The 20961-nt window shown below is 45.8% G+C and overlaps 1 protein-coding gene across 2 annotated transcripts in view; it reads left to right on the forward strand.

Annotated features, from left to right (window-relative positions):
* The first annotated feature begins 599 nt into the window (after nucleotides 1-599).
* LOC138452014 (zonadhesin-like) overlaps nucleotides 600-20961 on the forward strand; it is a 165287-nt gene continuing 144925 nt past the window's right edge. The window contains exons 1-3 of one of the 2 annotated variants that reach the window (XM_069604945.1): nucleotides 628-680; nucleotides 2763-2881; nucleotides 4189-4253. In XM_069604945.1, the coding sequence (XP_069461046.1) occupies nucleotides 4214-4253 (40 nt within the window). In that variant the 5' untranslated portion in view covers nucleotides 628-680; nucleotides 2763-2881; nucleotides 4189-4213. Of the gene's footprint in view, nucleotides 681-2762; nucleotides 2882-4188; nucleotides 4254-20961 lie in introns of both variants that reach the window. The other variant, XM_069604946.1, reaches the window with a different exon arrangement.

Raw genomic sequence — 20961 nt, forward strand, 5'->3', positions numbered from 1 at the left:
CGCCCCTCAATGTCTCACTCCACAATGAATGTATGCGCCCTTCTCTTTCTCTCGGTCTATATCTGAACTTCAGGGGTCAAATTACAAAAACTTTGCACAGGTGCAAGTGCACATTTTCACGGTATAAGCACTAGGACAAAGTCTGCCCTAGTACAAAAAACATTGGGCCATATAGAAAACCGATGCATCATGGCAAGTACTGTTTTGCCTAGTTTTTGCACCAGGGCAGAAAATGCACTAGTGCAAAAAATATATACTTTCAATGCATTTTTGCATCAGGGAAATATGTGCCCTAGTGCTAATTCCATTCCATATTAGCACCAGGGCAAACTTTTCCCGGGTGAAAAATCCATTAAAAGACTGATTTGCAAAGCGTTTTTCAATGGGCTTTTCTTTTTTTAAAAAGCTTCTGTAAATTAGGCTTCAGGATTTTGCCCAAGGTACCAAATGTTCCCTTGTGCTAATAGCATGCAAAAGTGCACTTGTCACAGTGCAAATGTTTTCTAATACGATCACAAGGCAACGTTTCTCAGCAGGTTTCTGGGCGCCCTGTATTTAGCACAGCGACACTCTGTGCCTCAGGGGAGAACAGATACTATAAAAACTGGAGTGCTGTGGCAGTTGCTCATTTCATGCACCTCTTTCCCAGAAGAAGCCCTCTGCAGCTGAAGTGAGGACGGGTATGTTATGAAAACGTTTTTATATTGTAACATTCTGTGTGATTGTAGTGTCAACTCAGCCGTGTTTCCATATACTTTTTTAAATGGTGAATTCACAATGAAGCAGCTTTTCTTGATCTGAAAGCGTGCGCCATGGGCAATCCACGACGACGTTTTCACACACGGTGCAGTTATTAGGTTTCCTCTCCTAGCGCCTTATTCCTGGTAGTAGTCCCCGCTGTGCTGCTTATGCTATTTTCTCTTCTCCTCCACTACCAATTCCGTCTTCCAAGATAGCCCCCTGCTCCACTCAGGGACGTCATTTCACCAAAATGCCAGGGGTAGCGGAAGTGACATCACACGACCCTTGAGCCCTGGTGACATCACAGGAAGTGATGTCATTTGATCCGACCCCAAAGTGATATCGCGGGATGCGATGGAACGCGACCTTTCACCCGTTGACAAAACAGGAAGTGCTATCTCATAGCATTGTACACTACAAAAAATATGGTTACGATATCACTATAATGTGATGTACATTTCATACAAGAATGGATCACCATATGTATCATTAAGATCAGTGTGTATAGGCCCATATTATCAAATTACTGTAAATGCAAGCACCATGACCAAATGATGATGTGTTGTTATATAGCACTTACGCTTAAGCGCTTTATATAGAAAATATATACTCCCAATATCACCCAACCTGTGTTGGTACTCATGTATCGACCTCAGAAGGATGAAAGGCTGATTTGAGGCGTTTAAGAAGACTAAATCAGTGACTCACCCCCTGCAGTGTGCCTGAAATAAACCTTTAATAAGTCTAGCAATTATTGTATAGAATTCCAGAAAGACGCATTATTTGGTATTCCTAATCTTTCTTATTTAGGGTCAGTGCTGAAAGTGTTAGACTTGTGTCACTCCTTTTCTTCTTTTTCTTCTTTTTTTAAGGGGCTTTAACAAGAAAGCCAGCCACTCCAAAACTAAAGAGGCACATGGTGCTGGCCACAGCCCATGAGCTTGCATTACAAAAAAAAAAGTAAAAAAAAAAAAAGTAAAAAAAAAACAATCTTTTTTTTTTCTTTTTTTTCTAGAGGTCGCAAGGGTGACCACAGAGGTTGCAAGGAAGACCTCAGAGGTCCCAGTTGCGACCTCTGGCGACCCCCAAATGACGTCCCTGGCTCCACTTCTCCAACAGCCCCTTAGTACTTTCCTCCTTTAATCTGGCTTCTCTGCGCAAGTCCTTGTCTAATTTCCTGCCGCCTATTTTTACAGACCGCCTTCTCTGCACTAGCTTCCCATCGGCGTCACCGCTTCTACTGCCATTTTCTACCTCCACCAGGACTCCTGCAGATTATGCACCATGTTTTCTCAGCTTCCGTTTTGTTTCTTCAAGGCTCCTTTTTGCACTGTTTCTCTTGCTGCTTTTCTCCCAGGGTCGCTGCACTCTGCCAGGTATGCAGTGCTTACATCGAATGCAAAACAACTAATGAAAGAATAATGAATGAAAAAACAAATAATACCAAAATAACTTATTTTGGAAAAAAACTAAAAATGTGGTTGTGAGATCGAATAGTAGTTTTGGGGGTCGGGGAAAAGTATTATCAAAAAAAGGGGGGGGGGGTCGGACTGGGACAAGAAATAGGCCCAGACACCCAAAAGCAAGTGACCTACTCCTTGCCTCGCGACCCTTGACCTCTGTTGACATCAACGGAAGTGATGTCATTTGACCCCACCCCAAAGTGACATCCCGGGAAGTGATGAAACATGACCGTTCACCCCTTGACAAAACAGGAAGTGGCATCAAATAGCATTGTCCCTTAGTACACTAAGAAAAATATGGTTTAGCAAAAAAAAAAAAATCTTTTAGAATTTTTTTTTTTGGGTTCAAAACCAGCCCAGGCATGCGCAGAAAGTGGCCCCCACTCCCCAGGGACGATTTCAGCCCGGCCACGGCCCGAAAGGCCGAGGGGCCAATCCGACGGGGGGGGGGGTGTTTTTATTCGTTATTTTTTCATTAGTTATTATTTCATTAGTTATAATTGCATGTAACCCTCTGTCAAGCTATATGTTTAATCTCTTATCGTCTTCTTTCCCCAGGATGCCTTCTCTGCTAATCTACTGAAGCTACTGTACATTGCCTCCCCCCCAGCCACGCCATCTTCATTCTGCAAACTGTCTTTTCTGCACTTCTTTGCAAGCTAACTTCTGCAGATCTCGTGAGTTGTCTCATTCCCCACACCTTTATGCATTCCTGAGGCAGTCCTCTCCTTTTTCCATCTTCTCCAAGTTCACCCCAAGCTGTCCCAGGCTGCCTCCCTTCATGCGTCAGCAGCTGCTTCCTGAGGACACACCACATGTCAAATTTCTGTTACAAAATGTGTGCCTGAAATGATAACTGCAGGGCCAGAGTTTGGGCCTTTCACTTTCGCGGAAGGCCCAGAAACGGTAAATGTACCACATGTGAAATTCCAGGGAAAGACTTACATCCTACATGCATTCAAATGGGGGCCAGCTTGCACTATCCATTGGCGTGTCTCCAAAAAACACGAGGGCAGCTGTTCCCATTGGCAGCAGGCTGAGAATGTGAGAAAACATGACATTTACTCTTGCTAGTGGAATTCAGTGATTTTCAAGAAAGCTTTTGCAGGGAAACAGTAGTTTGTGAATGAGAATTGCCATCAAATGTAAACAAACAAGAGGTACACAATAGTTATTTTTAACATGTCTTACACAATGCAGATACAAAGAAAACAATAGGGGCCTGCTTATTTTACCCCCCAAAAAACCCACACATCAATACAAACACACAGAGTCAGAGAATACATTAACTGGGTAGTACATCATTTGGCATGCACAACATTGGAATCACTGTTTCAAAGTGGACGGCCGCAGCTGCGCAAACTGTTTTTGGCAGAAGTTAACAACGAAATTGAGGCTGTTGTGAGCAATATACAGCGATCATATTGCGGCAAAGGGCACAACAGAATGTTTTGGCGTGATTCCAAATGTTGATGACAAGAACAGTAGGTGCATTAGACCATTTGCATAGTAGCGCCTAATTACTTAAAGTAGTCCTGCATAGTTGTCATTGAATGCCCAGACACTTACACCATTTGCAAAAGTCGGACTTGACAATGAGAGAGCAGTCAACTCTCCAGCCTGCTGCCAGAGATAGAAAAGAACAGAGTCTCTGCTATGCGGCTGCTCCACACATCCGCCATGTTGCCGCACACTGATTTATAAGGAGTAACTGCTGGCCAAAGCACTGCATGCTAACACAAATCAGTGTGAAACAATATATAGGACCTAGTTCACAGAAGCGTTTTATAATGGCTCAACGCCATTGGAAAACGCGCGCGAATAAGGGCCATAGTATAGTTTTGCTGAATAGGTGGTGAAAAGTCTCAAAAGTCCGATGCACCACTCACTACTCTTTTCTCTCTTTTGTTTACTAATGGCGTAGCCTATCACGCATGTGCAGTGCTCCCTAACGGTGCATGATTGTTTTTCTTTTTTTCTCCAGTTTGGAGGACTGCTTGATACTGAAAATGATGACTATGAAGCCAATCTCCCTTGTGCTGGCAACAGGTGAGTACCTAATTTGAAAGGGGGCGGGGTGGAGGGGTACAGAAGAATACATTGATGAATGAAGGGTAATTGCTTGATGTTTAAAAAAACACCCCACCCTGCAGCCTCGTGTCTGATTTTCCACTCTTACATTGGCCCACTCTAGCCTGATAGCCCACTTGTAACCAAAGTCCAGTATTTAATGTCAGATTTAGGTTGGCATCAGTTCTTATAAATCATCCCTCTTACGATAAATCCTGCTGTGGATGCATGTTGGTTCTGTGATGTACTAAAGAGTGCCTAGGAGTATTGGGGTCAACTAACCAGATAATCATATTGGATTCCTTCCTGCTCAGAGTTGGAGAGGGTTCTGATAAGGCCATACCTTCTCACGGAGGTGTTAAAGTCAGGAAATGGTGGTGTCGAGAATGAGTGCTGGGGGGACACAAACAGAGAGCTAACGAATCTCACCAACCGTGAGCCAGACCAGGATGACCTCAGGTTGGGAAGATGGAAAGACTGTCCCCCTTGTATGTGGTGAATTGGTCAATATACTTCTGGAATGCCTGTGAAAATGGGAGGGGAACTGTCATTATTAATCCTGCATTCAGAGACAGTCTGGAACCATTAGGCAAAGGCACTGAGGGCTTTATGCTGGGCCTTGGTGTGATCAATGCCCAAGTGAAAAGTAATGCATGCACTTGTGTATTTCCTCCTTAGGTCACAAATGGCCAGGTTCTATGGGGAGAAAAGTTAGCAGAAACTACAAGCCCGTATAAATGACAGTGGGTGTTGATGACTCTTTTGGGAGCAAGGCACAGGCCTGTGATGCCTGAACGTTCTTGAGCCCTGGTACACGTGTTATGTGGATGGTGATCATGGCATTGGGGGTTGGATTCCACTTGCCTTCTCAGAGTAAATCACCATAATCCAGGATAGTCTAACTTTCTCAACCTGGCCTACATTTACTGTGTCCTAATAGAAGACAGCAGGTGAATCCTAAATTCAGAAGACCTGTAGTGTCTGCTTACCAGCTTACCTTTGCAAGTCTGCTTTGGGTGTTAGGGTGGGGCCCTTTTGATTAATGGAAGTTGCTAATGTGAATTATTTAGTGTTGTGTGTGTGTGTGTATGTGAGATAGCACAGCGTAAAATGAAAATCATCTTTTTTCGCAGTTGCTTTTAGGAAAGGTCCTTCTTGTGTTTAACTCTGCGCGCCAAACCAGCTTTGGTCCCTTTGTTCGATGCCCTTTGGCGGGCTTCAGTGCTGAAGCCCTCCTCTGGCGCCTGAGTGTCTGGGGTGGACAGGATGTGAGGGAGGTGCCCAAAACTCCCTGTGCTTAGTCTCCCAGGTGACCTGAATGCACTCTGGTGTGATTGGTTGGCTGACTCTCCGGCATGAACAGCCACCCTGCTGAGTGAGTGACAGCTAGGCGGAATGAATGGGAGAAAACTGTTTAAAAGCAGGTCTCTGCGACTTGGAAGGCAGAGTCGACCACTGGAACAAAAGAACGCAAGACGAGCTGAAGGAAGACGACTGTTGCAACTCGTGGACCATTGGTTTGCCCGGTGAAGCCCTGCTGCAGGTCCGAATTGCCTGAATCTCCATCGGCAGAGAAGCTCCTTCAATGGCGACTTCTTCCCTTGAGCTGGTGGGAACAACCAACTCGTAAGCCACCTGGACACCATCTCCATACTGGTCGAATTTTCATCAGAGTGGTGTTGAAAACCAGATACCGGTTTGTGGACTTTAAGGCACTCACACCTTAAAACTGACGCTTAGCCAAGCCTGTGGCCTCTTACCTGGGCAGTGCAGGAACCTCCCAATGTCCTTCTTCTTACCCCCACGACTCAAGCTCAGGAACAGTGAGATCTGTGGGAACTGCCAGGAACAACTGCCTCAGCTACTTTGTGAATGCGGTGTGAAAATCCTTTCTGCCGCAGTGAAAGTTTGTGAAACTTTCCCAACTTTGGAGTCTTGTTCGCTCCTAATCCCACATATAACTCTTTTTTCCGGCAAACTACTTCTTCGAACATTGGCAAAGACTTAACCGTTTACTTCCAGAACTGTGCTATCCTATCCAAGACTCTGAACCATTGTCTTTAGCCCAGACCTATTGAATTGAATTTCCAGTTGTAGTGAACTGAAACTATTTGCCCTGCCTATGAAAGTAATTGTGCTTGAATTCTTTTAACCTTTGTCTTTCTACCCCTTTTGAAAGTTACTGAAGTGCCATTTTGCTCCCACTTCAAGGAAACCCAACTTGTTCAGAAACTTATTGGTTGTGTACTGTAGTGTATTATATTGTGATATTGAGCTTCTTCTTACTAGTGGAATGTTTTCCAACTGACTGTGTAAATACATGTATATTCCTTTACCAAGAAACCTTGAATAGTGTTTGTTTGAACTACTGTGATTGCAAGTCCTTTGTGTAACATCTTGTACTGTTCACATCCTCTTGAGCTACGTCTGGCTGCTCAGCCACTGCTACCACATAACTGTGTAGTACAGGCTCGTTCCAAAGGTGAGATTGTGCTTACATCTGTAGTCTAAATTGTGTGTAGTGTTCCCAAAGGATACGGCATGTAATTCTGCCTAACACTGGTGTACAGCGGTGAGTATAAAGTATAGTTATTACATTAAGAGGGCTGCTCTTACCTCTGTTCAAATAACCCTCACAAGGCTAAGCACCACTAGAACAGGAATTGTTTTATCATGCCTGATATGGATATCCACAGACAGGAGACCCTAGTCATTTTAACAGTTGATCAGCTGAGAGAAATATGTAAAGCTAAGCACCTCACTGTTAAAGGCAAACAGAATGAATTCATAGAAAAGTTGTTGGAATGTCAAAGTCAAAGAAATAGGTCTGCTGTGCCTACTTCTGATGAACATGTGGAAAATGATGAGGAGGATAATAATGCTTCAGAGTCCAACTCACATGTCATTGATGAGTTAGATGAGGCAGATGAGTCTCAAGATGTAGGCCTCACTTTAGCTCTAAATGCTCTTAGGCCTCAATACTTTTCCACAGGGGCCCTACCAGGTCCAATGAGGAGTTCAGAGTTTGTCTCTCTTGAGAAGATAAGACTCGAGTTAGAATTCAAAAGAATCCAAGCACAAACTGCAAGTAACCATCAATAACTTAAACTAAGGGAAATGGAATTACAACATGCTCTTGAAATGAAGAAATTGTCTCTTGAGAATAGTTATCCCCCTGAGTCTTCTAGGTCTTCCAGCCCTAAGAGACCTTGCATGCCCAAAGATGCTTAAGTATGTATGAAGTTAAGCTTGATATTTTGGATTGGTTGGCAACTTTTGAATATGACCATGGGATTCAGAACATTACAGGGAATCAGCGGATTCATTGTCTTTTTTTTAGGCTACCACCAGTTGCATCTGATGTTGTAATGGAGATAGGAGAAGTAGACAGATTGGAGTATGAAAGTGTGAAACTAGCTTTGATAACTAGGTTTGGGAAAACTCCTTCCCAGTATCTTAAGAGGTTTAGAACCCTCAAAAAGCATGATGGTACCCCTTGGGCTACCTGGGTGTGTGAATGTTTGAAAAACTTACATGTTTGGGTTAAGGGTTACAGAGTTAACACTCATGAAGGTATGAGGAACGTGTTTATTTTGGAATTTAACTATGATGCCTGCTCTCCTGAGCTGAGGCAGCACTTGGCTGACTCTAAGGAAATTGAGCCAAAGAGTTAGTAAAGGCTGCTGACTTGTGGTTTGCCAACAAGGCTACTCACAAGGATTCTGGGGCAACTCAGAAGAAGGATGAGGGAAAGCAGCACAAGAAAGATAACAAAGAGAATTCTAATTCCTCCAATCCTAAAGAGGGCCACAAACATAACAACGGAAAGCCACAAGGGAAACCAATCAGGCTTGTGTAACCCCTGGTGCTAAACCAGAGGTGGGTCAGGCCAAACCCCCATTCATAAAGACCTTTGGAAAATCTTATGCTTGTGAGGCAACTGACCATGTGAAAGGTGATCCCACATGTAAGGGTAAACCTTCAGGGGTCCACACTCTCTCCTTAGCCTTCTCCCCAGATGAAGAAGTTCAAATGGCAAGTGGAAACTTTCACCTACTGGCTGAGGAACCCATGAACGTCTCAGCCAGTGTTTCTTTAGTGTCCCTGGTTCTGTGGGAACAACAGAACATAGATGTCTACAATTTCATTCCTGCCAATACTAAAGAGTATTACAAAGACAGTGTTCTTGTGAATGGTCAGGAGACCCCTGCCATCAGAGACACTGGGGCCAGTATTACTGTAGCGGATTCATCTTTTTTCAAGGTAGAGGTTGTTGCTAAGGGACCCAAATACCTCACTAAGTTTGCTGGAGGCCCTGTCCAAATGCTTACACAGTTACCAGCTCTCATCCAGTGCAATGACATGACTGTCAAGATACCTGTTACTGTGCAGAGTAAAGTACCTGGGAGAGTCCTGTTGCGGAATGACTTAACAACTCTTGGAGTTGTATCAAGCACCCTCAGGAAACCCAGCAAAAGGAAACAGGAGCAGACAGGGAAGGCCAGAGAGAGAATCTTGAGAGGCTCTCCAGGGGAACTTATAGAGGAAACTATAACCCACAGTCCACAGGACTTACTGACTGCAATTTCTAAAGAGAAAGAGGAAAAAGGGAAACCTAAAGCCTCAAAGAGGAAGTCAGCCAGCACTCCTGTGCTACCAACAAGGACATCCCGAGAGGACTGTCCAAAGTCACACCTGTAACTCCTCCACCAGCAGAGGCTGAGTGTGAGGAACAGCCTAGTGTGGTTGAATCAGCTTCTGAGGAATCAGAGCTGGAAGAGGACCTAGCTCATGTTAGAGATCAGGATCCTGCAGACCATTCTGAGCTGCAGTCTTTACTGGCAGAAGGTTGTGCACTCCCTTGTGCACCCTCTTCTTAAGAAACCCACTGCCGACCCCTCCTGCCCGGCCAACTATCCCCCAATCTCCATCCCTCCCTTCCTGAGCAAGCTCCTGAAGAAACTGGCCATATCCCAGCTTACTTTCCACACTGAATATGTTGGTTGTCTTCATGACCATCAGTCTGGCATCAGCTGCCAGAAGCATGGAAACTGCTCTCTTGAACATCTGTGAAGACCTGCTCTCCAATCTTGACTTTAACACCCCTTGCGTCCTCATCCTGCTTGATCTCTCTTCTGCCTTTGACATTGTAATTCATGCCATCCTGCTCAACCATCTCCGTGATAACCTCGTATCACCGGTCAGGCTCTGGAGCGGCTGACTACTTTCCTCTGCGACTGACCCGCTCAGGTCCAACTTGGGTCTTTCCTCTCTGCTATCTTTTTTGCTACCTGTGGTGTCCCCCAGGAGTCTAACCTCTCTCGCTGGCTGTTCAACCAATACCTGGCACTCCTGGCCCACCGCAACGCTGCTCTCTGCCCCAATTTACAGTGTTATGCGGATGACACCCAGCTCATCTTCAGGCTACCCTCGGCCTCCTCCTCTACTTCCTCATCAATGACTGTCTGTCTACTATCCAGCAGTGGTGTGCCGACAATGACCTCTGCCTTAATGCCAGTAAGACTGAGATTCTCCTCATTGGCACACCCGCTCCCTCCTTTCCTGTAGCTCTCTGGCCGGCCTCTCTTGGCCCTCTTTCTGCTCCCACCTGTGAGGCTAAAAACCTCAGAGTCATCTTCGGTTCTACACTCTCCTTCTCTCCTCACATCTCTGACATTTCTAAGAAGTCACACTACCAACTGCACCTCCTCAGGGGTATTCTTCCTTTCCTCTCCTTCCCCCAGAAGATCACCCATCTCCAGAGCTCTGGCTCTCTCTAGGCTGGACTATTGCAACAGCCTCTTTCTAAATCTGCCTGCTTCTACTCTCCACCTTCTGCAACTTATCCAGAACAGGACTGCAAGACTTGTCCTTGACCTCAAGCCCAGGGATCGTATCTCTCTAGGACTGAAATCTCTGCACTGGCTCCCTGTGGCTGCGAGGATTAAGTAAAAAACCCTCTGCATCGTCCACAAGGCCTTCTGGGGCATGGGGCCTCAATACCTTCAACTCTCTTTTCCTAAATATCTTCCTTCTGGAGCTCTTCGCTCATCTGCTCAAACTCCCTCAGGGTCAGGCGCTTCTCCAAGCAACGAGTTGATGGTAGATCTCTTTCTTTGCCTGGGGCCTCCATCTGGAACAGCCTTCCTGCACCCCTGAAACTTGAGGAGAATCATCTTCGGTTCCCGAAGCACCTCAAAACCTTTCTCTTTGCTTCTGCTTTTTCTCCTCCTCTCCCTTGCTGACTTCCTGGCTGAAACTGACATTTTACTGGTTGCCCGGCCACCGTCTGATCTCGGGCCCAGGTCCCCTCCCCTGCCAGTCACACTCCCGCACTGCCCTTCTGGCAACCCTGCACTTGGGGACTGTTTTCTGTATCCCTACAGTCCCACTACCAGCACTTGACACCTGATGTCTGCACTTACCCTTGCACATGCCACCTGCTGGCCGTACTTTTCTTATTGTTTATTTATTTTCTTATCCCATGTATTGCACTGTCCTCTCCCCCACACTTCTCCTCCTTCCCCTTCCAATGCATTTGCGCGATCTGAATGACACCTGGCCTAGTAGGATCGTTGTCTGTCTTCCCTCTGTTCCCCTCCCTTGCCTCATCGCGCCTTAAAACACTTGTGTAAAGGCGCAATATAAATGCCATATCATATCACGGTGGATCCTGCAGGGCAGACTTCAGCAGCGGTCAAAGAGTGTCCTACTCTTGAAGGTCTTCGCCAACAGGGAGCTTCCCAGCTGGAAGGTCAAGAGCCAGGGAAGCATGGGTTATACTGAGAGGATGGCCTGCCTCTTCTACAGTGAACCTACTGAGTCTATTTGAAGGGGATTACAGAAGACTTGTAGTACCTCTGGAAAGCAGACAACAGTTCCTACAGTTCGCCCATGAGATTCCTTTGGCTAGTCACTTGAGTTGCAAGAAGACTAAGGAAAGGATTTCTCTGTATTTCTACTGGCCTAAATTGGGGTCTGATGTAGATGCATTCTGTAGGAGCTGTCACACTTGTCAGACCTCTTGCAAGAGTAGAGCCAAGAATATGGCACCCTTGTTGCCTCTCCCAGTGGTGGGAGGCCCTTTTGAGAGGGCAGGAATCAACATTGTTGGTCTCTTAGACACTCCAACTTCTTCAGGCAACAGTTTTATCCTGGTTGTAGTAGACCATGCTACTAGGTATCCTGAAGCAATACCTGTCACGCTGTTCCCCTTCACCACCCTGCTCCTCAACTGTTGCTTCCTCTTGTCTGTCCTTAGTGTGCTTGGAATGCTTTCTGAGAGTCTTTGTATCCTCCTTGGTAGGCCTTTCTCTGGACTTCCTGTCATGTAAATAGGGCCTGGCTCCCTCGGAGGCCACTTCGACAGGAAGTGGAACCTATCTTGGGGGGGCCCGAGGAGCCAAGCCCCCGCGACAGGGAAAAGGCCGATGGACGGCAAAAAACCATGTGGAATCTTCAGGAGGTAGATCTTGGAAGTTGCTATTTCAGTGGCTGGGACTGGACGATTGTAATCCGAAGTTAAGTACAGGTAAGCAGTGGTTATGGAAAGTCTGTTCCGTGTAGCAACAGCGATGAAGGAATGAAGCAGAGGAAGAGGAAAACTTGATCCAATCCGTGTAGCAGTTGCCAGGTTCAGGGGCGAGGAGAAAGTATAGAGGGAGACAGGATGTAAAAAGAAGAAGAGGAAGATGACACGGAACAGAGAGAAGTTCCGTATCGAAACAAAGCTGTAAGGAATGAAGAATGAAAGGGTAGGTTTAGTAAAAGTCCCTACTTACCAGAGAATGTCCGATCCACGAAGGGCACAGGGAGGAACACGAAGACTCGCGAGGAAGGCGGACTAGAGCCGCGAGATGGAGTGGCAAAGAGCCGAAAGTGAAAGGAAAAGGCGGAGAGTACGAAACGGCAGAGAGCCGAGAATGAGCAAAGGTTGGAGGCTAGCAAGGACAGGCGGGTAGGAAATTAACTGCAGAATGCACAGGAAAAGCCAAACGGGGGTTTAGCCGGAGCGCTAGTATCAAATAGACAAACACAGGTACAACGCACAGGAAAGTGGGCGGGGCTTGCTTAAATAACAATGTCAGCCATCTTGGATGAGGACTACCCAGCTACCTGAAGGTTCTCCGTGACAATACCTTCCACTTATGCCACAGCTTCCAGGGACGGATCCTGACAGGAATGTTACAGCTCAGGCTGTTGCTAAGGCCCTACTTGGTATTTTTACCAGGGTAGGTTTTCTTAAGGAAGTCATCTCTGACATGGGATCCAATTTTATGTCCCACTACATGCAGGCCATGTGGAAGAACTGTGGAGTGACTTACAAGTTCTCAACTGCATACCATCCACAGACAAATGGACTTGTAGAGAGGTTTAACCGTACAATGAAGAGCATGATAGGTGCCCTTAGAAGAAAGTGGGACCTTCTACTGCCAGGCCCTCTATTTGCTTATAGAGAAGTCGCTCAGGAGGGAGTTGGATTTAGTCCCTTTGAGCTTCTCTATGGCCATCCAGTTAGAGGCCCATTGGCTCTAATTAAGGAGGGGTTGGAGGGTGCTCCTTTCCCCAAGCCAGTGAGAGTCACTGACTATGTGATAGATCTCCGGAGGAGAATGTCACACATGATGGCAGAAGCATCAGATAACTTGAAAGCAGGTCAGGCTCTTGTGAAGCATTGGCATGACCAGAAGGCCAACATGGTTGAGTTTACTCAAGACCAGCATGTTCTAGTTATGGTACCTACAAGGCAGAGGTCCTTACATGACAAGTGGATAGGACCCTTCAAGGTTGTGGGCAAATTTGGAGAGGTCAACTATCTGGTGGACTTAGGCAATCCTAAGGAGGCTCCCAGAATCTTTCACACCAACCGTCTAAAAGCTTATGTCTTAGGACCAGAAGTACGAGTTTTGCTTCTAGCTACAGCTCAAGAGGAGAAGGTGAGTTAACCTCTACCTGACCTACTCAGAGGACAGCCTTTACATGAGAATATAGAATGAGTCAATCTCTCTTCTAATTTGACACCTGAACAACAGGAGGATTGCAAGTTTCTGTTAAATCAGTTTGCCTCCCTGTTTTCACTATCACCAGGCTTGACCCCTTGGGGCCAGCATGATATTCTCACTGGTGACTGTTTACCTGTGAAAAGCAGAGGTTACAGGATGTCAGATCATGTCAGAACCCACATAAAGGAAGAGGTCAACAAGATGCTTGATCTCGGGTTAATAGAGCCATCTACCAGTCCATGGTCTAGTCCAGTTGTACTAGTGTCTAAGGCAGGATCCAAGGAGTGTAAACTCTGTGTGGACTGTAGAGCTCCTCATGCAGTCACAAAGACTGATGCCCATCCTTTACCAAGGACAGATACACTGGTGTACAAACTTGGTTCAGCCAAGTACCTCAGTACATTTGATCTCACTTCAGGCTATTGGCAAATAGCACTGACAGACCATGCCAAGGAGAAAACTGCATTCTCGACCCCAGCAGGCCTCTACCAGTTTAAGGTAATGATTTTTGGACTAAAGAATGCACCTACAACATTCCAAAGGATGGTTAATCAAGTTCTGAAAGGGATGGAGGACTTCTGTATTGCATACTTGGATGACATTGCAATGTTCTGCCCTACTTGGAAAGAACATGTTGGCCACTTAGGATATGTTGTGCATGCTCTTGAGCAGGCCCATCTGACCATAAAGGCGAGTAAGTGTCAAATTGGTCAGAGTAAAGTGGTCTACCTTGGACATGAGGTAGGAGGAGGTGCAATCAGGCCATTGCCTAGCAAGGAACAAGCTGTACAAAACTGGGCCACCCCTACTAGGCATCACTGGTTACTATAGGAACTTCATAGAGAACTATGGGACCATAGCGTCTCCCTTGAATGTGATCACCTCACCCAAATTACCTAAAAGGGGCAGGTTTGTTTGTTTGTTTGTTTATTTATTTGATATAGCGCGCAAAACCCAGAGGTAACAGGGCGCAACAGAGAACAGAGGAGTAAGTATACATAAAGACTTGGTTACAGGGTAGGAAACAGTTGAATGGTGAGCAGAGCATTACATTACTTACAGGGTCTGTTAAGTAGGCATATATACAAATATACATACAGTATTGTACATTTAGCAGGTCAGTTTATATGCATGTATACAGTGAGGTAGGCTAGGTGCAGGGGCATTGTTCAGTCATGGGATCGTTGGAGCGTAACCAGGTGAGGACGTTTCGCCTAAAACTGTAATAGGATTGGTCAATTCTGATGTTGAGAGGGAGGGCATTCCAGTGTTGGGCTTCCATGACAGGGAAGCTGCTACCGCCTGTTTTTTTCTGTCTGAATTTGGGTACCTGTAGGCAGTAAGCATTGGTCATCCTCGTGGGTCTGGTGGAGGTTCTTTATACTATTCTGGTTGCCAGGTAGGGGGGGGCAGCGTTGTTTAAGCATTTGAAGGTGAGTGATGCTGTTTTCAGTGAGATGCGGTTGCAGATTTTGAGCCATTTGTGTTCTCTTCTTTTGTTGGATATGTGTTCCTTGTGTGGTAGGTTAAGGGCTGTCCTGAGTGCATTATTTTGCAGAGTTTGGAGCTTGTCTGTTATGTATTTGTTGGCTCCTAGATACATGGCATTGTAGTAGTCGAGTCTGGCTAGTATTAAGGCATTGGCGAAGTTAATGCAGCTAGCTTGGGAGAGGAATGCTCTACTTGCCCTGATGAGCTTGCACGTGTAAGCGGTAGAGGATGCTAAAGAGTTCACTTGTTTTTTTAGTGACATGGCTGAGTCAAGGTGAAAGCCTAGAGTTTTCACTGTTTTGGCGACTGTGATAGTGTTGCTGTCTATGTTGAAGGCCTTGTAGTCAGGACTGAGTTTTTTTAGGTTTATGTTGGATCTGAGGAGCAGTATTTCGGTTTTCTCATCATTCAGTCATAGGACGTGTGTGGCCATCCATGCCTGAATGATGAGGTATACTTTGTTTACCAAGGCCGTATCTGAGTCGAAGTTGCCCGAAAGGGGTATGAGAATCTGGGTGTCATCTGCATAGTTAGTGTATGAGACACCCAGTTTGTCCAACTTGTCAAATAAGGGCTTGGTAAAGATATTGTACAGGGTGGGGGAGATGCAGGATCCTTGGGGGATACCGCAGGTTATTTTGATGGGGTCTGCTGAGGCTAGTGAGGAGAAGACTCTCATGGTACGATTGTCCAAAAATGATGGGATCCAGGCTATGGCCTCTTTTGAGAAGTGGGCAGCCAAAGCCAGGTGTTCGCACAGGACGGTGTGATCTACCAGGTCGAAGGCTGCCGACAGATCAAGGAGGAGAAGCATGGCAGTGTTTCCTTTGTCGTTAATCTCATTGATTTGGGTTTTGAGGTCGATTAAGGCGGTTTCTGTGCCGTGTTGCGGTCTGAATCCGGATTGGCGGGCACCTAAGAGTTTGTTGGTTTCTAGATATTGCTGGATTTGTAAGTATGCTACTCTGTCTATTATCTTTAGCAGGAATGGCACCGTGGTAATGGGCCTGTAGTTGGTAGGGATAGCGGGGTCTAGGGTTTGTTTTTGAGGAGTGGCAGGTGGAATGAGGAGTGCACTCAAGCATTTGAAGGACTTAAGAAAGCCCTTTCTAAAGCTCCAGTCTTAAGAGCTCCTGTCATGACCCTTACCCCTGGCCCTCACTGGCAAGTCAGCCTTCCAGTTAGGGCCGGGTCAAAGGCCTTAAAACCCCATCCAAGACTCTCTTGGAGTCAGTCCTGGCGCCTTTGGCGCCAGGCTCATAACCATCATGAAGACCAACATTAGAATGGGACTATTTACTTGGGTCTATTTAACTTGGGGGATTCAGCAAACATGGAGGCACACACATAGCTCAGTTACAAGGAACTGAGCTATGCGGTATAGTCTTTTGGGTGTGGCAGGCCTGAGACTATTTTACCTGGACTACTTTACCTGAGACTATTTAAACTGCACACAAACAGCACAACATGCTTCGCATAATTCTGCTGTGGGCAGCGTAACGCTCACTGTGTCCAGTTCTTTGATGCCAGCTTACCTGAAACGAAGGACCTGTAGAGAGAGAAAGAACACTACGAAACTTACCTAGAAGAGTATCCTGTCTTTAATCCATCGCTGACTTCAGTTCCACTCACCTGAAGGTAGGAACTCCATCACCCAGCACCGCATGCATCCTGGAATACCATAACCTGGAAAGAGGAGAAAGAAAGACAGCATTAGTAAGCGTTTACTCACGTCTCCTCCAGATCGTAGAAAGCCACACAATTCTTACCTGGGTAGTCATCTCCTGGTCAGTATCATCGCTGGAACATTACGCCGCTCGGCGAGGAACATTGCGAAATGCAAGGAGAGAAAAGACACAGGTTAGCAATATAAAAGGCGAAACAGCACTGCGCATCGCGCATTACTCACCGGACAGCATCGCGCACACCGTGCTTTCGCCTACCGGCCCATGCTCATCTTCAAACTGCATGACAACACCAAAATACCTTTCCATACCCAAAAGGAAAGAAGCAAGACATTATTATTCGAACTAAGAGGAACTTAAGAACTGCATATAAAGACTGTAAAGCAGCAAACCTATGCAGTCGCAGCAGGCCTGGATTCCCACAGGGGGGCTTGCACCAGTGAAGTAACTTGGTCACTGCTAGCCCCCCACATCTACGCACCCCTGTCACGAGGAGCAGGACGGAGAATCCACCTTTTACAATATTAAGTTGAGGAGAAGGCCCAAGGGGGAGGAAGGAGTTGAGGCCAAGGGAGGTGGGAAAACATAGACAATCTGGTATTAAATCCAGCTCTCCTATATTGCAGACCCATCTTTAACCAGAGGCCTTACCAAGGGACCGGGAGAGGGTTTGAGAGTGCAAATCATCCAACCAGGGCTGGATGGCTTCCCCGTGGATACCAGGTGAGCGTAACAGCTCCTGACTACAGCCAAACCTTCACTGTGCAAACAGATGCTTCTAATACAGGCATAGGTGCAGTTCTGAGTCAACTGGATGAGAAAGGTAGGGAGCACCCCAGTTGCTTCATCAGCAGGAAGCTGAAGGAACCTGAAACAAGGTGGGCAACCATTGAAAGAGATTTTTTTGCTATTGTGTGGCCACTGAAGAAGTTTAGACCATACTTGTATGGATCTACTTTTGTGATTCAGACTGACCACCAACCCTTGAGATGGTTGATGCAAATGAAAGGGGAAAACCCTAAACTACTGAGATGGTCAATCAGCCTGCAAAGGGTTGATCTTACCATTGAATGCAGGTCTGGGTGTCACCACCAAAATGCTGATGGTCTCTCCGGGATGTTTGACTGACTGGAGTAAGGAGATTAATCCAGGAGTGGATCAAATCCTCCTGTCCCTTAGTCTCGGGGGGACAGGTGTTAGGGAGAATTCTCAAGAATGTGCTAATGTCCCTTACCATTTGCGACCCCCAGCGACCCCCAGCAACTTTTCTGGATTTCTAGGATTTTCATTTTTACCATGTATTTTGATGAGTGTTTTACTTTTGTATTGTTTGGATATGGGGTTTTAAACAACTCCATAGGCATCATCTTTTTCTTGTGGGGTGTCTTTCAGACTCCCCAAGGTTTAAATACCTTCTCTGGGACTGACTACCATCTTCCAGAGCATGTAAAGTTAAATTGACTTTGCTAGTCTTTTTAAATTCATAGACCCAGCACACACTATCTTCCTATAGAGTGCTGGAGGGGTTGACTAGCATCTCCTGTGTCTAAACACTCATGTAACAGTCAAATGTTGCCCTTTACTCTTGAAATGGCTGGTGGCAGTGGTTTTAGAACAAACTACCATGATTTTTCCAGACCGCAAACAACGGTAGCTAAAAATCGGGTCAGACATGTTTTTCAATATGGCGCCCATGGCCCCTCTGTAAAAACAGACTCTGGTCATCTTTTTTCGCCATTTCTTTTAGGAAAGGTCCTTCTTGTGTTTAGCTCTGCACGACAAACCAGGTTTGGATCCTATGTTCGATGCCCTTTGGCGGGCTTCAGTGCTGAAGCCCACCTCTAGTGCCTGAGTGTCTGGGGTGGACAGGATGTGAGGGAGGTGCCTGAAACTCCCTGGGCTTAGTCTCCCAGGAGACCTGAATGCACTCAGGCGTGATTGGCTGGCTGACTGTCCGGCAAGGACAGCCACCCTGCTGGGTGAGTGACAGCTAGGCTGGAATTAATGGGAGAAAACTCTTTAAAAGCAGCTCTCCAGGACTTGGAAGGCAGAGTCGACCACTGGAACGAAAGAACCCAAGACGAGCTGAAGGAAGACGACTGCTGCAACTCCTAAACCGGTGGTTTGCCTGGTAAAGCCCTGCTGCAGGTCCAAATTGCCTGAAACTCCACCGACAGAGAAGCTCCTTCAAGGACAACTTCTTCCCTTGAGCTGGTGGGAACAACCAACTTGTTAGCCACCTGGACACCGTCTCCATACTAGTCGAATTTTCATCAGAGTGCTGTTGAAAACTGGATAGCCAGTGAGAAGGATACCAGTTTGTGGACTTTAAAGCACTCACACCTTAAAACCGATGCTTAGCCAAGCTTGTGGCCTCTTCCCTGGGCAGTGCAGGAACCTCCCGACATCCTCCTTCTTGTCCCCACGACTGAAGCTCAGGAACAGCGAGATCTGCCTCAGCTACAGCTTTTCTTCATACTTGAGGTAAAGTGCAAACGCGGTGTGGAAATCCTTTCTGCCATAGTGAAAGTTTGTGAAACTTTCCCAACTTTGGAGTCTTGTTCGCCCCTAATCTGAACTATAACTCTTTTTCTGGTAAACTACTTCTTCGAACATTGGCAAAGACTTAACCGTTTACTGCCAGAACTGTGCTATCCTATCCAAGACTGTGAACCATTGACTTTGGCCAAGGCCCATTGAATTGAATTGCCAGTTGTAGTGAACTGAGACTATTTGCCCTGCCTATGAAAGTAATTGTGCTTTAATTTGTTTAACCTTTGTCTTTCTACCCCTTTTGAAAGTTACTGAAGTGCCATTAAGCTCACACTTCAGGGGAGCCTAACTTGTTCAGAAACTTATTGGTTGTGTTCTGTAGTGTATTAGATTGTGATATTGAGCTGTTTATTACTAGTGGAATGTTTTCCAGCTGACTGTGTAAATAAATGTATATTCATTTACCAAGAAACCTTGAATAGTGTTTGTTTGAACTACTGTGAATGCAAGTCCTTTGTGTAGCATCTTGTACTGCTCACATCCCTCGACAGATAAGTCTGGCTGCTCAGCCAATGCTACCGCATAACTGTGTAATACAGGCTTGTACCAAAGGTGAGATTGTGCTTACACCTGTAGTCTTAATTGTGTGTAGTGTTCCCAAAGGATACTGCATGTAATTCTGCCTAACACCCTGCAACATGGGGTAGGCTCCATGTTTATGCCCACTGAATTGACTCTCGCATCTGTGTGTGCTGCCGACCTGCAACATGGGGTTGGCTCCATGTTTATGCCAACTGAATTGACTCTTGCATCTGTGTAGTAGCCGCCCAACTCGTGATGAGTATGAGTTTAAGAGTTCCTAGCTGGTATACATGGGTTTCTACATTTTCACCTGAGGATCATATGGATCCCTGGCGATATAGACTTCCAGTTATGTGTTATGTGTTTTGGTATGGGCTACACTCATAGAGTGCATGTACACCCACAAATGGGTTTCTATGTGCTTGAGCAACACAAGGCTAGAGGAGAGCTGTAGCTTATCTGAAGGTACAAAAGAGCAATGTTTTTACCTGTCAATGAAAAGAATAAAAAGCAATATTAATACTTGAGGAAGAATGAAAAGAGCCCCAAAAGGTAGGTAGGTGCCAAGAAAGAAAAGGATATATCTCGGAAACATGCTCATGAGGATTAAGGAACACTACAAATAAATGCATCATGCTATCAAACTTGAAGCTAAAATAGATTAAGCTTAAATACATAGACGAAGATGGACCTGCCATAATGCCTCAAAACATGCTGTGTAATCAGCAGCCAATGATAATGACTCAAATGAGGAAATGCATGTGTACATTGAGGAAATGAAAAAATGTGTCAAGCAGCCACGTTCTGCCTAATCAGCCGATGCATAATGAAATCAGCGGGTAATCTAAATTAAACTGCCTGTTACTAATCAAGTTCTCTTACCAAGGTAGTTCCGCAGGAAGGGTTAATAATCAGAAAAGATCTGAGTTATTACACAAAGATGCAAGGAGCAGGATGAGGCAATGTTTTTACTCTGAGAGCCAGATTACTCTGAGAGCCAGATAATCTGAGAGCCAGATAACAAAGAGCCAGATGCCAAGCACTTATTTGGCTAATACCACTCATGCAATGTTTACATATATGCTTCATGTTAGCAGAATTTGTTTTAGAAAAAGCTCTGCAAGGCCTCCCACATCAATTCCCATGTCACATAGACAAATGCTTTCTGAGCATCTAGCAACATTATGCACAGTGGAGAGGCATAGAGCGTGTACCAGAAATAACATGATGTAGGCGCTCTAAATTGTGAACTGTGTTTTGACCGGTCATGAACCCAGCCTGATTCGGATTTACCAGTCGGGTAATAACTCTTTTTAATTGTTTAGCTATCACAGCACTATAGATATATTAAGCATAGAAAGAGGGCCGTAGGAGCCCATGTTCTGCAAATCTTTGGCCCGTTTTGGGATGGTCATCCTCAGTGCCTCCTTCATT

This window comes from Ambystoma mexicanum, chromosome 1p (assembly GCF_040938575.1).
Source record: "Ambystoma mexicanum isolate Mex_15411 chromosome 1p, UKY_AmexF1_1, whole genome shotgun sequence".
NCBI lineage: Eukaryota > Metazoa > Chordata > Amphibia > Caudata > Ambystomatidae > Ambystoma > Ambystoma mexicanum.